The sequence below is a fragment of the Gekko japonicus genome, unplaced genomic scaffold, assembly GCF_001447785.1.
Source record: "Gekko japonicus isolate JY-2015 unplaced genomic scaffold, Gekko_japonicus_V1.1 scaffold358, whole genome shotgun sequence".
Lineage (NCBI taxonomy): Eukaryota > Metazoa > Chordata > Lepidosauria > Squamata > Gekkonidae > Gekko > Gekko japonicus.
In genome coordinates, this window is record NW_015161962.1 from 515,498 (window position 1) to 532,605 (window position 17,108).

At 53.6% G+C, this 17,108-nt stretch overlaps 1 protein-coding gene across 1 annotated transcript in view; it reads right to left on the bottom strand.

Moving 5' to 3' along the window:
* Nucleotides 1-16,594, bottom strand: part of PEA15 (phosphoprotein enriched in astrocytes 15) — a 25,138-nt gene extending 8,544 nt beyond the window's left edge. Inside the window, exon 1 of the mRNA XM_015429556.1 lies at nucleotides 16,526-16,594. Coding sequence (XP_015285042.1) covers nucleotides 16,526-16,594 — 69 coding nt within the window. The remainder of the gene's footprint in view (nucleotides 1-16,525) is intronic.
* Between the last annotated feature and the right edge of the window lie 514 nt (nucleotides 16,595-17,108).

The following is a 17,108-nucleotide window of genomic DNA, read 5'->3' on the forward strand; positions in this document are numbered from 1 at the left end:
ACGGGTGCCCCCCCCCCCCCCCCCCCCCGCCAGGACAGGAAAGCTGGAGGCCGACTTCCCTTTGGCCTCTCTCATGGCCACACAGTCCCTGGCTCCTCCGGAGGGAGATGTGGAACCCGCCCCCCCGCCCCCCAGAAGCCAGGGAAGGAACTGAGCTGCGACCAGACTGAAGGCAGGGGCTGGGGGGGGGAATCATCTTTTCGCTTCTGGCTGGGGGGAGGATGAAGCGGCTCAGCTCCGGTTTCGCCCTCACCAGGGAGGCACCGGGCACGTGCAGGCGTGCATGTCAGCCGAGACCCGTGGGCACCTGGGCACGTGACCCCCCCCCCAGGAGGGGGAGGCAGCATGGGAAGAGCCGGGCTCTCCCCCCCCCTTGCCTGTCCCCTGCACACACACCACCCCCCAGGAGGGCCAGCCCTCCCACTTCTCTTGCTGGGCCTCTTAATCCCCCTCCCATCGAGCGATTAATTCGACAGCTGCATTTCCAGGCAGGGCTCCTCAGATTAAGGCTGCAGCAGCAGCAGTAGCATCAGCAGCAGCAGATCCCCCCTCGCTCCACAAAGCAGCTTTGCTCCCCCCACCACCGTTATTCATGGTCCTCGCAGTCCCCCCCCCTTCCTGCCTTGCGGGGGGGGGTTCTTGTCGACCAGAGAGCACCAGACCTGGTTTCCCCCGGCCCTCCCTGCACAAAGCAAGCGCCCGGCATCTCACACGCGTGCCACACACCCCACAGCCACAGAGGGGGAGCAAAGGCTCCCTTCATGTCACACACACACACACACACCCCAAATCACACCCGACACCGTCCACAGCACTGTCTCATCACACCCTTCAGCACCACCACCACCACACACACCGCTCACATGGTCCCACTTCTCTGGCTACCCCCCCCCCGCCCCCCTTTTTGGCAAACAGACAGAGGATGCACAAGCCTGGTGCCCGCTTGCCCCTGTGGCCTGGGGAACAGGCTCAGCCTGGGCAGGGGGTGCCACACACCCCGGAGAGCTGGTGGGGGGACGGAAGCGGCCGGCCCCATTCCTTAAGAGGACCTGGCGGCCAGTAAAGCCACAGACGGGGCTTCCCCATGCCAGGTTGCCTGGCCCCGTCCCACCAGGCTCTTGGGGCCTTTTCCAATAACAAACCCCCGGCAGTTGAGTATTGCTACGTGGAACTCATGTCCTAATCACGTGTGCAGCTTTCACTGTCAACGCCGTCCGCCTCTACCCCCTTCTGCTGCTGCAGAGATCCACCCTTCCCCTCCTGTGAAGACAGACTCAGGTGGCGCTGTGTTGGCAGAGGTGGTGGGCCATCACCTTCCTCTGCAGAGTCTTCCTTGGTGGTCTCCCTTCCAAGTACGACTGACCAGTGTTCCCTCCAAGCTGAGTGAGTGAGGGTGAGGGACTGAGAGAGCTCTGACAGAAACTGCCCATGAGAGAACAGCTCTGAGAGAACTTGTGACTGACCCAAGGTCACACCAGCAGCTGCATCCTCTGGCAGCAAATTCCACGTTTTAATTAACTTACTGAATCACAGAATCGTAGAGCTGGAAGGGACCTCCGGGGTCATCTAGTCCAACCTCATGCACAATGCAGGGAATTCAGAAATCCCTCCCCCTCCACACCCCCAGTGACCCCTGTTCCACACCCAGAAGATGACAAAAAACCTCCAGGATCTCCAGCCGAACTGGCCTGGAGGAAAATTGCTTCCTGGCCCCAAAGTGGTGATCAGCATTCCCCCAGGCGTGTAAGAAAGGGCCGCAAGAACTCAGCACTGAGGCAACCCTCCCTGCCCTCCCTTCTCGTGATCTGCCTCAGTTCACAGGATCAGCATTGCTGTCAGATGTGGCCACCTGGCCTCTGTTTGAAAACCTGCGAAGGAGAGCCCACCACCTCCTGAGGAAGGCTGTTCCCCTGAGGAACCGCTCCAACTGTCAGGAAGCTCTTCCTAATGTTTAGCCGAAAACTCTTCTGATTTCATTTCAACCTGTTGGTTCTGGTCTGACCTTCTGGGGCAACAGAAAACAACTCCGCACCATCCTCTATTATGACAGCCCTTCAAGTACCTGAAGAGGGTTATCATATCCCCTCTCCATCGTCTCCTCTTCCAGGCTAAACACACCCAGCTCCTTCAGCCTTCCTTCCTAGGACTTGGTCTCCAGACCCCTCAGCCATCTTCGTTGCCCTCCTCTGGACACGTTCCAGCTTGTCCATGTCCTTAAGTTGTGGTGCCCAAAACTGAACACAATACTCTAGGCTGAGGTCTAACCAGAGTAAAGTAAAGGGGTACCATCACATCTTGTGATCTGGACACTCTACTTCTGCTGATACAGCCCCAAATCGCATTTGCCTTTTTAGCTACCGCATCATACTGCTGACTCATGTCCAGGGGATGGTCTTCTAAGACCCCTAGATCGTTTTCGCACACACTGCTGCCAAGACCAGTCTCTCCCCCCCCCCCCCCCCCCCACGTCATTTGAGTGACATGAGTCAGGCAGTATTTCCTCATGCCTGTCTCAGCTGAACCTGCAGCCCACCAGAGCCCCAGGGCCCTCTAGCACGATGAAAAAAGTTCTCTCCTTTCCTTTCCAGCCTTTCTTCCAGGGCCACAAGGGGTGGGTGGGGGAGGCTCACGTTTTTCCATGTAAACCAAAATTAAAAAACACCAAAAATACGGGACCCCAAAGAAGAAGAAGAAGAAGAGCTTGCCGAGCTGAGCCTGCTTCCAAGGGGAGAAAAAGGGGCTCGCCATCCGTGCAGCAGGTGACTCCCAGACCCAGGAGGGCTTTCTGTTAACCGGGCACTATTAACTGTTTGCAGGCTGCAATTATTGTTACAAAATTAAACTTGGGGCTGTGCTGAGAATTAGCGACCATCAGCCTTGGCCGGCTGACGCTGTGCAGGAATCTCCAGGGCCAACCCCCCCCCCCCCCCCCCTGCCCCCGCAGGGGGGGCCTAGGCCCCGAGCACGGACTCACTCACGCCCCATTTGGGGGGGGGGGAGCCATGCCCCTGAAATTCTGGGCGTAGACACCACTGCAGGGGGGGGGAGCAAACAGGGAGCCCGCGTGTTCCTCACGTTCCACGCAGGACAGGAGCCTGCACTCGCTCTGAGTGGCCCTCCTAGACTCTTTTCCCCTTGCGACGATAATACACACACATATCTCCCTGCGCCCCCCCCCCCGCTGCCGCCACTGCCACCGCCTGGGGTCCATTCCATCCCTTTGCAGTCTTCTCAAGCAGTATCCCCCCCCTCCCTCCAAGAACTGTCTTCTTTGCTGTTGCCTGGGAGACAGCCATCATCCACCATGACGGTCCTGGGCGTTCCCATGGCAACTGCCATATCCTTCCCTTTATGCCCCCCCCCCAACACTGGAGCGTGTGTCAGTTCTGCGTAAAGGGGGTTGTGTGAGTCTGTGTGTTGCCACCGGGAGGGCTGAAGGTTGTGTTGTCAGGAAGGAGGGCCTTGCGTGGTGGAGGCCGGAGGGCGGCAGAGGGGAAGGCCCTGTCCTGGGGGGGGGGGGGGGGCCTTTTTCATGTGAAGGCAAAAGGAAAAAGCACCAAAATAAATCCTCTTCCCCCCCCCCTTCTTGCCCTTCACGACTTCCACAAGAGCCAGTATAACACAACGGAATGTTGCACCTCATTTCCTCTCCCCCAGGAGGGAACTTGCAAAAAGGAAGGTCCTCTCCCCCCCCCAGCACACACACACACACACACACACACACACACACAGAGTGCCTGCCCCCTTTAGAGTCAGCCCAGACGGGCATTTACTTGCAAGCTTTTGCACTATGAGAGGGAAAGGCGGGTGGGGGGGGCACTGATTTGGGCACTGTCGGTGGCATGGGCTGTGCCACACAGGTCTGCCCCCCCCCCCCCGGCCCCTGGTCCTGCTCTTTAGCCAGGAAGAATTTGGCAGGTGAACTGGCAGAGCGCCTTGGGGGACTCACAGGTCCTGGCACACCTGGCACGAGAACTAGATGCCCAGTGCCGGCTGGCACCTGTAGCCGGTGTTCCACTGGCCTTGCCCTCAGGACCTTTCTCGAAAGCCAGCCCCCTTCTTCTCGCTCCTGCACCTTCCAGGCACCTGGTGCACCCCCCAGAGGGCCCCGTCCCTTCCAGAAAGTCAGACTAAGCACACCTGGCTGGAACTCTTCTGAGTTTGGTGCAGTGGTTAAGTGCGAGGTTAAGTGCGAGGACTCTAACCTGGGAGAGCCGGGTTTGATTCCCCACTCCTCCACTTGCACCTGCTGGATGACCTTGGGCAAGCCATAGTCCTGTCAGGGCTAGAGCCGTTATCTGTCAAGAGCTCTCTCAGCCCCACCCGCCTCACAGGGTGTCTGTTGTGGGGAGGGGAAGGGAAAGGAGTTTGTAAGCCGCTCTGAGACTCCCTTGGGTAGTGAAGGGCCATGGGGGATAAATCCAATCTCTTCTTCTTCTCCCCCCCCCCGCATGCACTCTTTGGGGCCTCTTGGGGCAGAGACCTGAATTCAGTCCGGCACCAAGAGCATGGAGAGCGCCACAAAAGGCGCCCAGCACATGCGCACACCAGGAGCCAGAGCAGAACTGCCGACTAACTGACCACAAAATCCAGCCCTGGCCTGGGCAGCAACCAGCAACCAGAGCCCAGAGGCGAAGGCTGCGGCCCGCCTGGGCACACAGCTCCAGCACGGTGGGGGATAGGGGGGCGGAAACACGGCCCCCTGGGCCTGCCCTGGGGCTCCAGCCAACAGCCCTCCCAGCCCTGTCCTGTTTTGGTCTCCTCGTGACTTCCCCAGGAAGAGGAAATCGCCCTCCCCAGATGGCCGGCTTTCCTGAGACAGTGACTCATGGGGGAGCGGGGGGGGGGGCTCCAGCCAGTTCCCACGTTTCCCGGCTTGGGCCGCCTCCCTCAGAGTGGCTCCGTTACTTCTTTGCCAAGGCGTTCAGTATTCCGGACGGGCCCTGCCGCGTGCAGTACCTGCAGCCCCCTCCCCCGGGGCCGCACTGGAGCAGGCTTCCTGGGCCTGGTGGCGGGGGTCGGGGGAATCAGCTCTCCTTGCACGCAGAAAGCCCCCTCCCCTCGTCTGATGGCTTCTCCCTTGTGCTCAACGTGGCATTCAGCATCCCTTCAAAAGGCACAACGGGGCTCCTGCTTTGGGCCTCGTGCCCGTTTCTCAGGCCCAGGAGGGGTGGGAGGAGAGGGAACAAGAAGTCGTGGGGCGGGCTGTGGGGCAGCGAGGGGGGGCAGGAGCCAGGGGAAAGGAGGGGGAGGGAGCCGGAGGGAGCCGCGCCCAATAAAGTGGCTCGGCCTTTTACCATCTTTGGCTGATTCGGGAGGTGGGTCCTTTCCTCGATGATGGCCTGGCTACAGCGATCCATGCAACGGTCACCTCGAGATTAGACTACTGTAACACTCTCTACATGGGGCTGCCTTTGTAGCGGATTCGGAAGCTGCAGCTAGTGCCGAATGCGGCGGCCAGGCTTCTAATGGGTCTCCCTAGATGGGATCACGTCCGCCTGTGCTGAAAGCGCTGCACTGGCTGCCAATAGCGTTCCGAATCCGCTTCAAGGTGCTGGTACTTACCTTTAAAGCCCTACATGGCCAGGGGCTGACGAACCTGAGGGACCGCCTTTCCCCCGACATACCCCAGAGAGCACTACGGTCGGGGGCCCAACATTGTCTGGTGATTCCAGGCCCCAGAGAGGCCAGGCTCGCGACGACCAGGGCCAGGGCCTTTTCATTGGTGGCTCCTACCTGGTGGAATGAGCTCCCGGAGAAGATCAGGGCCCTGCGGGACCTCACAGTTCCGCAGGGCCTGCAAGACGGAGCTCTTCCACCGGGCTTTTAATTAGGAGCCGCCACTACCACCACTACCACCACCAACAACAACCATCCTGTGGTAACAATGGGGCAATGAGATGGCCCAATATAAGACCACTACAGTACCGTGATGGATCGGTGCCACCAAAATGGGCTCTGGGTTAACATCTACAAGCCTTCATCTTGACTTGACTAAAATAAGAATATCACGGAGCACTTATTAATGTTAACTGGTTGTTTTATTCTGATTTTAATGTTTTATATTTGGCACTTGGTGCCCTTGCTGTGAGCCGCCCTGAGCCCGCTCGCGTGGAGGGCGGGATAAAAATGCAATGAATGAATGAATGAATGTATATCAACAACATTATTAGTAGCTGATACAACCCAGACTGCGATGTTAATCGACTGTATGCTTGCGGATGCTGCTAGCGCCCGCCATCTTGGACGCACTGTACTAGCACCTTATACGATATTATGCTACGTTTTATAACTATATCCTTGTGATTTTAACTAATTTCTCTGAATTAACTGTTTTATATATTCTACATAAGCTGCCCTGAGCCTGCCTAGGCAGGGAGGGTGGGATATATACCAATCAATCAATCAATCAATCAATCAATTAATAATAAATGAAGCACGTAAAACAGAACTGTACAGAAGGGCACTTTTATGAAGGCGACTGGATCTATACTAAAATGAAATGGCTCATAAAGGTGCTTTTCTACAGGGAACGGAGTTGCTGCCAAGGCTCCCTCTAAGCTGTGGAGACTTGTGAGCAAAAAATCTGCTTTGTGAGCTCCTGGCATTAAAGTTCTGAGCAAGCGATTTGGCTCCTGCATACATTAGTTTGCTCTCTGGAGCCCTCCTTTCTGAGCCGAGACAAAAATATGTGAGCCGGAGGCTAAAAACCTGTGAGCTAGCTCACACTGACTCAGCTTAGAGGGAACACTGGTTGTGAACTATGCCAGTATGTACAGCACACGTCACCTGTCTGCTGCGTGCACTAGCTTGCTCCCACTACACTGGTTTCTATTTAGGTAATGACATTTTTCGCACTACGTAACATATCATAAGAACATAAGAACATAAGAGACGCCAATGTTGGATCAGGCCAAAGGCCCATCCAGTCCAACACTCTGTGTCACACAGTGGCCAGAAATACCAGTGCCATCAGGAGGTCCACCAGTGGGGCCAGGACATTAGAAGCCCTCCCACTGTTGACCCCCCCCCCCAAGCACCAAGAAGACAGAGCATCACTTGCCCCAGAGCCCCTAGCTATACCTTGTGGCTAATAGCCACTGATGGACCTCTGCTCCATATGCTTATCTAATTCCCTTTTGAAGCCATCCATGCTTGTAGCACCCACCACTTCCTGTGGCAGTGAATTCCATGTGTTAATCACTCTTTGGGTGAAGAAGTACTTCCTTTTATCCGTTCTAACCCGACCGCTCTGCAGTTTCATGGAGTGCCCACGAGTTCTTGTATGGTGAGAAAGGGAGAAAAGTACCTCTTTCTTTACCTGCTCTTTCCCATGCATAATCTTATAAACCTCGATCATGTCACCCCTCAGTCGTCTTTTCTCCAAGCTAAAGAGCCCTAAGCGCTTTAACCTTTCCTCATAGGGAAAGTGTTCCAACCCTTTTATCATTCGAGTTGCCCTTTTCTGCACTTTTTCCAAAGCTATAATATCCTTTTTAAGGTGTGGTGCCCAGAACTGCACACAGTATTCCAAATGAGGTCTCACCATTGATTTATATAGGGGCATTATTATATTGGCTGATCTGTTTTCAATACCCTTCCTAATAATCCCCAGCATAGCATTGGCCTTCTTTATTGCAGTCACACACTGTCTCGACATTTTCAGTGAGTTATCCACTACAACTCCAAGATCTCTCTCTTGCTCAGTCTCTGCCAGTTCAGACCCCATCAATGTGTATTTATATTTAGGATTTTTGGCTCCAATGTGCATCACCTTGCACTTGGCCACATTGAACCCCATTTGCCATGTTGACGCCCACTCGCCCATCCTTGACAGATCCCCTTGGAGTGCCTCACAATCCTCACTGGTTTTCACCACCCCGAACAACTTTGTATCATCCGCAAATTTAGCCACTTCACTGCTTTATAGTTATAGTTTAGCCACTTCATATGCTTTGCTTGTTTCCGATTTCTGTAATCTTAGCCTTATCACATTGCTTATTAGTTGTCCGATCCTCTTGACTGCATCGAGGCATACTCTGTAACCTGCCTTGGGCCTCAGGGAGAAAGGGGGCCTGTAAGTGCCAGCACCACGGGTGAGGTAGAAGAAGAAATTGGATTTATACCCCCCACCCGTCACTTGGAGGCTTACAAACTCCTTTCCCTCCCCCTCCCCACAACAGACCCCCTGTGAGGTCGGTGGGGTTGAGAGAGCTCTTCCCAGAACTGTCCTTGAGCGAACAGCTCTGAGAGAACTATGGCTTGCCCAAGGTCATCCAGCAGGTGCGAGTGGAGGAGTGTGGGAATCAAACCCGGTTCTCCCAGATTAGAGTCCGCGCACTCAACCACGGCACCAAACTGGCTCTGGTAAGGACAGCTCCCTCACAGTTGATTTTGCAAAAGAGGTACAGAGCTATCTAATCCCTTTGGGTTTTCCAATGTCGCACAGGTGTTTATGGACAGATCATCTGGATTTTTGGTTATGGGGTGTGGTATTCTGCCATGTAAATACTCTGAGCGTGCTTTATTTCTGTGAATCCATGTGGGGTTTTATATGTATGTCGCTGTGGGTTAAAATGCAGGCCTCGAGAGTAAGAAAGGGGAGGCCGGATGGCCAGAGTCGTGCCGCACTTGGAGCATCAGACTAGGATCCGGGAGGTCCAGGTTCAAATCTCCACTCTGCCATGGAAGCTTGCTGGGTGACCTTGGGCCAGTCACACTCTCTCAGCCTCCAGCCTGCCTCACAAGGTTGTTGTGAGGATAAAACGGAGGGGAGGGGAGGGGAGTTACGTAAGCCACCTTGGATCCCTACTAGGGAGAAAGGTGGGGCTGAAATGAAGGAAACACACCAATAAAACAAATGGGTGGTTATGATGGAATGGCAGCTGTACCCAAGCAGGGTGGAGTTGGCTGGTTCGGAGAGAGCATTTATGTGTGCGTCAGAGGAGAAGGGAGTGGGTGAGGATTGCGGAACGTGACAGAAATCTGTGTTCTCTGTGGAAGTTGTTAGTCAAAGCGGCAAATGAGAAAATCAGTCTTCGTGGCTAGGTCTATTTAGAAAAAGAAGAACTGTACCTATCTGAAACCACTACGCTTATGAACTCTCCTGAAATCACTGTTTACACTGTTATACTTCTAAATATACTCCATTTAAGAGAAATTACTGTTTTATTTAAAGGATCCCCTTTTATCTCAGAGTCACCCACATACACTGACCATTCCGTCATTTTGCCAAATATAACTAAGCCATCCTGTTCTTTGAGTCCAACTAAGATGTTTAAAGCGAGAGCCTTTGGTGGCACCAAAAGGAAGGAAGGCCCGGAAGCAGAAGAACACATCTCACCTCAGAGGTCTCACCACATCTCAGAACATTTCAGAGAGGAGCCTGTACAGGTGTTACATTCAGGGAGCAGCAGCTCCTTCACAGTTGATTTTGCAAAACAGGGACAAAGCTTTCTTATGTCTTTGGGTTTTTCAAAGTTGCACTGGTGTTTACTGACAGATAAACAGGACTTTGGGTTATGGTGCTGTGCCTGGGGCAGGTCAAGGGCCCTCCATCATTATGCACATTTGTACGGCTGCTCGATATTCTTATTGCAAGTCGCCTGGAGCCCTTTCAGGAGAAAGGCAGGATATCGAATAAACTAACTCATGAGGGAGAAAAGACGAGCCCTGCTGGATCAAGCCCATGTAGTCCGGCATCCAGCTTCCCTGTGGTGGCCGACCAAACATCCCTGAAGGCTGACGAGTGGGCCGTGGAACTGCGGTTCCTCTCCTCCACCAGCAACTGGCGCTAAGAGGTCCACTGGGACACTGAGAAATCTTTTCTCTCAGGAATTCACTGAACCCCCTTTGCGGTCACCTCGCTACGTCTGGGGGCAGTGAGCTGCACATGTTAATCGTGCATTGTGTAAAGAAATACATTCTTCTGTCTGCTCTGGAGTTATTTTGAATGCACACAACAAGATCCCGTTTGCTCAGTGTGGCTCCCCTCACAAAATTCAGAGCAGAGGAGGGGGGGGGTGTCTGTTCCTTTTCCGGGGGGGGGGGGCAGGACAGGTTCCTAAAGGCTGCTTGGGGAGAAATTTGTTATCCCCCGTGCGAACAGCCAGACATTTACTTCTCATTCGTTTCTAAACTCTGCCTGTTAAATGTTAAGTCCTTGGGTGGAGCCATTCAGAGTTGTGGGGTAGGAAGCCACCCGTGTGCAGGCGATTCCCAGCACTCTTGCGGCTTTTCCCCAGGCCCAGAACAAGGAGACCTGGCTGCTGTCATTCCTGCCTCAGTGACCACCGCTGGCCTGGCCTTCCGCACTGCGATCTTAGTGGGGCTGCCCAAGAAAACTGTGGCAATTGTAAGGGGGGGGACCGCCTTTCCCCATAAGTCCCCCAGAAAGCACTGCATTCAGGGACCCAAAATTGGTTGGCTCTCCCAGGCCCCAAAGATGCCAGGCTGGCGATAACCAGGGCCAAGGCCTTCTCAGTGGCAGCTCCATCCTGCTGGAATGAGCTCCCGGAAGAGAACAGGGCCCTGCGGGACCTTTTACAGTTCTGCAGGGCCTGCAAGACGGAGCTCTTCCACCAGGCCTTCGATTAGGAGCCGCATTAAACATCTGAGAAGTGACCCTGTGCCCTGACCCACAACTTACAGCCTGGGTCCCCCGCACTTCTAAACAGATCAACTGAGCTGGTGCAACGCTGTTTAATCAGAAACTTCTGCTCTTGCACTTTACTTGAACTTCCAGCACTTTAGGGTAATTAATTTTAATTGTTATGGTGTTTTATGAATGATTCTAATTGTATTTATATATGTATTTTTATGTAAGCCGCCCTGAGCCTGCTTTGGCAGGGAGAGCAGGATATAAATTGAATGAAATAAAGAAATAAAAATAAAGAGTTGCCGCATTACAGAGATGAGTAAACCAAAAAAGGGATCAGTTACAGAAAACTGTAACAAAGAAACACTGTGATAAAGATGACAATAACATCTAACAATTCCAACATAACAGGATCTTGAAAATGTTAGAATTTCCTGAGCATTACAGAGATGGGCTCAGACTGCCGTAGGATGTCCCGCCTCCCCAAACAAGCACACTGACTACTGTTTGCATCCCCAGGGCCACTTTGCGTCTGGGGCCCATTTATTTGTTTGTTTTGAGATTCTTATTCCGCCCTCCCCAAAGCGGGCTCAGGGCGGATCACGAGAAACTGAGTCCAAGACTTGTGTTTCAAGGCGCACCTGTGCTCACACGCACCCCTCCAAAGCCTTGCCCTGGGCACGGGCCCCTGCAGAGGCACAGTCCGTTCTTTGGAAGAAGCACGACCTTCTTGGTGGCAGCCTCTTGAGTTTGGGAATTCCCTCTCCGCAGGATTAACCCTATCTTCTCGCTGGGTGCCCATACGCTCCAGTTTATTCCAGACTAGCTTTGTATTGCGCTCTGAAATCTTCTGACGAGAAGCAGGGTAAATAATCCGAAGAAGAAGAGATTGGATTTATACCCCGCCCTTCACTACCCAAGGGAGTCTCAGAGTGGCTTACAGACTCCTTTCCCTTCCCTTCCCCTCCCCACAATAGACACCCTGGGAGGTAGGTGGGGCTGAGAGAGCTCCGACAGAAACTGCTCTTTTTCAAGAACAGCTGTTATCAGAGCTATGCCTTGCCCAAGGTCATCCAGCAGCTGCAAGTGGAGGAGTGGGGAATCAACCCCGGTGCTCCCAGATTAGAGTCTGCACACTTAACCACTGCACCAAACTGGCTTGCAAAGGCAGCAAAAACATACAAAGCTGATCTATTCTTCTTTACCTGCATGGATTCAGATGTCCCCATAAATTAAACTGGTGCGGAAACTGAGGGCTGCATTCCTGGCAGGGTGCTCCTAGAGGGACAGAAACCTGCCCCAGCCTGGTGAGCACATGCTGGCCTGCCTGCCTCATGGACTCATTCACCCCCTGCGTGCTGCTCAACCTGTGTTCTCACACCCATCAACGCATCCAGCCCACACACAACCCCAAGAACTGACTTCCTCCTGGGGCACGTGGGGTTCTGGTGGCTCACAAGGTCTGACGTTGCCACCTCCTCTTGGGCAAGCGCTGCTTTGCTTCCCGGGGCCTCGCGCCTCTCAGGGCGGGGCAGGTCTGAACGGCCACCAAGTCAAGCACCCTCACAAGCAGGGGACTTGGCATTCGGGAAAGGGGAGATGAGGAGTCCAGCCAAGGAAGCAGCCCCTGGCCAGCGGTGGCAGTCAGTGTTCCCTCCAGGCTGAGTTACTGAATCATAGAATGTTAGAGTTGGCACCCTGCAGGTCATCTAGTCCAACCCCCCGCACTCTGCAGGAGCACAGCCGAAAGAGAGCCCTACAACATACCAGAAAGAGGGTCATCCAAGTGGGAGCTAGCACACAGTTTCTTAGCCTCTGGCTCACACATTTTTGTCTGAGGTCGGGAAGGGATGGCTCCAGAACAAACTAATTGATGCCGTAGCCAAATTGCTCGCTGACAACTTTAATGCCAGGAGCTCACAAAGTACAATGTTTGCTCACAAGACTCCACAGCTTAGAGCGAGCATTGGTGGCAGTCCCAGGATTGGGGGGGGCACAATAGTGGCTCTCTACCCTGGACGGTCCTGGGATCAGGCCGAATGCAATCAGCTCCAACGGGGCATGCGGCACATATTGTCTTAGGGATTGATCAAGGGAGAGAAGAAAACTCGGGGGGGGGGGCTGTTACCAATACAAAGAAGCTCGGGGGTTAACAGGGGAGGGGGCCCACTCTGGGTGCACTCTCCGGCGGTCCCCGACAACCAAGCTGGCAGACCCCAGACGTAGCAGTGTCCGCCCTTCCTCCAGATCCAGCCTGCAGGGTGAGTTGGGCATCGCTGTCCCATGGCCAGTTCTGGGAGAACCGGGTTTGATTCCCCACTTCCCCACTAGCACCTGGCTGGATGACCTTGGGCAAGCCACAGTTCTGTCAGAGCTGTTCTCTCAAGAGCAGTCCTCGAAAGAGCTCTCTCAGCCCCACCTACCTGTGTCTGTCTGTTGTGGGGAGGGGAAGGGAGAGGAGTTTGTAAACCGCTCTGAGATTCCTTTGGGTAGTGAAGAGCGGGGTATAAATCCAACCTCTTCTCTTCTCTGCTCAGTCAGTCTCAGAAGACCACAGAGAGACATGGCCAAGGCCATAGTCTTGGAAAGAGGGGTGTCTGCCACAGGCCGCATGAAGGATGTGGGATACGGATGCAGTACCCATGCGCTGTGGGTCACGAAATGGATCTGTGGCCAGTTAGGCACATGGCCAGTTCTTCTGCTCAGCCCTGCACACTGTACTGACAAGGTTTCCTGTCCTGGTGATGACAACACCGTCTGCTGCCACTTTTCCATTCAAGCACACGAGGCAGCGGACATCAGACTACAGTCTGTTATGATGTCACAGCCAAGAACCGCTGTGGGGCATGTGTGTGTGTGCGTGCATGGACAAGACCCTAGATCAGGGGTCTCCAACCTTTCTGAGCCTGCAGGAGGGCAGGAGGTGCAATTACAAAATGTCTGCAGTGGGAGGTGGAGCCAGCCACAAAATGGCTGCCACGAGAGGCGGAGCCAGCCATGAAATGTCAGGCAGGGAGGCCATGCCTGACTCTAACAGCAACACGTCAACATTTCAGGCAGAAGCCGCACTTCGCAAGACGCCTCTTTAAATAAACATACGGGTTAAAAATATTTTCTCGCATTACCTTCAGTCACACAGCGACCATCCCTGTACTGTGGTGGCAGATGCTGCTTTAAGAAAATAAAGATTTGGACAGTCCGCCCGAATCCCTGCTGGCCAAAAACCCCAACCCCACCTTCTAAACTCTCTTGGGGGAGGCGGGGAAGATGCTGGCAGGCACCATATTACCCACAGGCCCCCCACGTTGGGTGGCCCTGCCCTACATCTCAGGAGCCTTTTACCCCAGCCCCTGCCACCTAGAGAGATCTCTGGCGCTTGCTGCTCCGGCCGAAAGCCAGGGTTTGCAGTGGAGGGGAGGGGGCCCTGCGGCTGCCCCCCGTGTCCCCTGCCGGCCTCCCTTCCGCTGACCTCCACCCACGCCGAGCCCTGCGTCGTCTCCTTTGATCAAAAACAACCTCTAACAAGCTTAACCGGATCACTCACAGAGCTAACCGATCCCCTTCCCCATCTAAATCATCCACCTACAAGGATAATTTGATAGAAGACGTCCCACCCCCGCCGCTGTAATGGTGACCCAATTACCTCTACCGATAACCGCCGGAGAGTCTCAGGCCAGAGGAAGCAGGACGGGACGCTCGGGTGGGAAAGGCAAGCCCAACTGGGGGCTCTGGCCAGCCTCCCTCCCCCCTCCCCAGCATCAGGCACAACCAGGCCCCCTAAATATTCGGACCGCAGGGCAAACTGGAGCAGACGTTCCACTAATCCCGGGGCTGGTGAAGGGGGGGGGGGAAGTAGGAGGCGCGAGAGACGGGTGCGAGCAAACAGGGCAAAGACGAGGCGGTTGCGCCCAGGGCCACAGGCCTGTTTCATCAGAGTCGGTCATGGCACCTGAATGCCCTCCAAAAGAGCAGAATAGTCCCACTTTAGTGGTTTGGTGCAGTGGTTTAGTTTGGTGCGCGGACTCTAATCTGGGAGAACTGGGTTTGATTCCCCCACTCCTCCACTTGCAGCTGCTGGATGACCTTGGGCAAGCCGTAGTTCTGGCACAGCTGTTCTCTCAAGGGCAGTTCTGGAAAGAGCTCTCTCGGCCCCACCGACCTCCCAGGGTGTCTGTTGTGGGGAGGGGAAGGGAAAAGGAGTTTGTCAGCCGCTCTGAGAATCCCTTGGGTAGTGAAGGGCCATTGGGGTAGAAATCCAGTCTCTCCTTTTCTTCTTTAAAAGATAAATCTGGGACACACGTGATCCGGTTTGGACTGGGGGAGCAGGTGAGGAGGGCATTTAATCATTCCACTCCCACACAGAGATGGTCCCCCCCCCCCTTCCCGGTGCTCAACAAGAAAGGGGAAAAGATGAGTTCTTAAAAGGACCGGTCTTGTTTTTTCAGGATGCCAAATCCTTATCAAGACCATGCAGGGATTCAAGGGCTAAATCCCCTCCCCCTCCCTAAATGGGCCTAGGCCAAATCGAGGGGAAAGACACCTGCCATTTACCCGGGGGGGGGTTTGCAGCCATGAAATGAAGACAATTCAGGGTGCTCAGGGAGGAAGAAGGGAATGTGAAACTTGGGATGGTCCTTTCTTCAGCCCAATCCCACACAATGAACAGGTGTCTTTCAGCCCTGGAATTGTGCAAGAGGCAAAGGGACTCCAATGAAGGGTACGCACTCTTCACTCGGATATGATTTTTTTTTAAAAAAATTTTTATTAAATATATCCCCCGCCCTACCCCGCAAGCGGGCTCAAATAGGATTACTTTTCTTGGTTGTATTTTCTTTCTCCTATTTTGGGAACATTTCCTTGGACCTTACACTGATAGATATTTGAGGAACTCTGTGGACAGAAAACATTTCTGGAAAAGATGCTAAACCAGATAATTTGTTCACATATCAACTGCCCCAGCCACTAGAAAAAGAAATGTTATTTCTCCAGCTGCATACTCTTTAAGGCAGGGGTGTCAAACTCATTTGTTATGAGGGCCGGATCTGACATAAATTGGACTTTGTCGGGTTGAGCCATGTGTGTCATAAAATGTAAAGCCAGGTAGTGGAGATATAAACTTTATAAACGACACAAATGGGTTTTTTTTACTTAAAATGCTTAAAACATAAGCACTCTTGTAATGTTTTGTTTATTTAACAGTGTCTGATAACGGACACCTCTTGCTCTGAATTATTGCATCAAAATCTTTGTTCTGTTGCAATCTTGAGTATGCTGTTCAGGTGTGTATCTGTAAGCTGCAAACCTACGATGATGATGCAGCAGCAGCAGAACTGGAAGTAGAAGCAGAAGACAGCCAGTTCCACTGCGGGCTCGATAGAAACCCTCCAGGGGCCTCATCCGGCCCGCGGGCCGCATGTTTCACACCCCTGCTTTAAGGGACTTGGCAGAATCCAGAATACAAAATATGAGCTACTTCTTCAATTAATATTAAGTATTGTGGGGAAAGATTCCCGGATTAGATAGATTCACCAGTAATTTTTAATCAAAGGTTTGGGTAAATCCCTGCATCTGTTTTGATGGATCTGCTATAATTACTGCATTAATCACGACTACTCCAACATTATGAAATGGAAGTTCAAGGGTTTTGTTTTTTTTTAATTACGAAAAAGATTCTACACTGGAAGAACCGTATTTTATTTATTTAGTGACGTTATTCCCGTCCGCCTTTCTCACGGGGCCTCCAGATGGATCCCATACAGTGAGTCAGTACAATCAACGGGACGGGACACTCCAAAAACGACGGTTTAGGGGATTAGAATTCTGCCGCCACCGGAGGGGAAAGAAGCACAAACCATCACGCGACACACTCAGCAGCACAGAGACCGCCCCGACAGGATCCTGCTTACAGTAGAGTAGGCACGGCAGTACCGACTGCAGCCCTTCGTCCTTCAGGACCCAAGCAAGCCCCGTGAAGCGTTTTGTGCAGTGCATCCCCATTACCCCAAACCTAAATAAACCCTGATGAGAAATGCTCAATATTGGTTACAACATTTTGACAGCCACTGAGCCGATCATGAGAGGGGGCTTTGGGGACTCAGCCCAGTCAGACTTTGGGATTTGCCTGATCCGAGAGAGGAGGACAGGGAACACCTCCTCCTGCCCTAGAAAGAGGGCCTGTCCCTCCTCCACCGGCTGGGATTTAATCTGGGCGTTTCACCACCGCGTGCCGAACTGCTCCTCACCCATCTGCCTGAGATCTGGGTCAGCCACCAGCTCCTCTCTCAGAGCCACCGACTCAGTCTGGCTTGGGAGGGCTTCCTCCGCCCAGCGGCCAGCGGATCATCGCTTCCCGCTCCAAGCGGCTCCTGCCGTCCCGGAGTCCCTGGCTCACGGGGTCCCCCATCATCCTGCTTCTCCACATTTCCATGAAGCTACTGGAGGAGGTCATCCAGAGGTTCGGGCAGGGCTGTCACCCAGTAGAGGCGGACGACACTCCACTCTAACACGCACT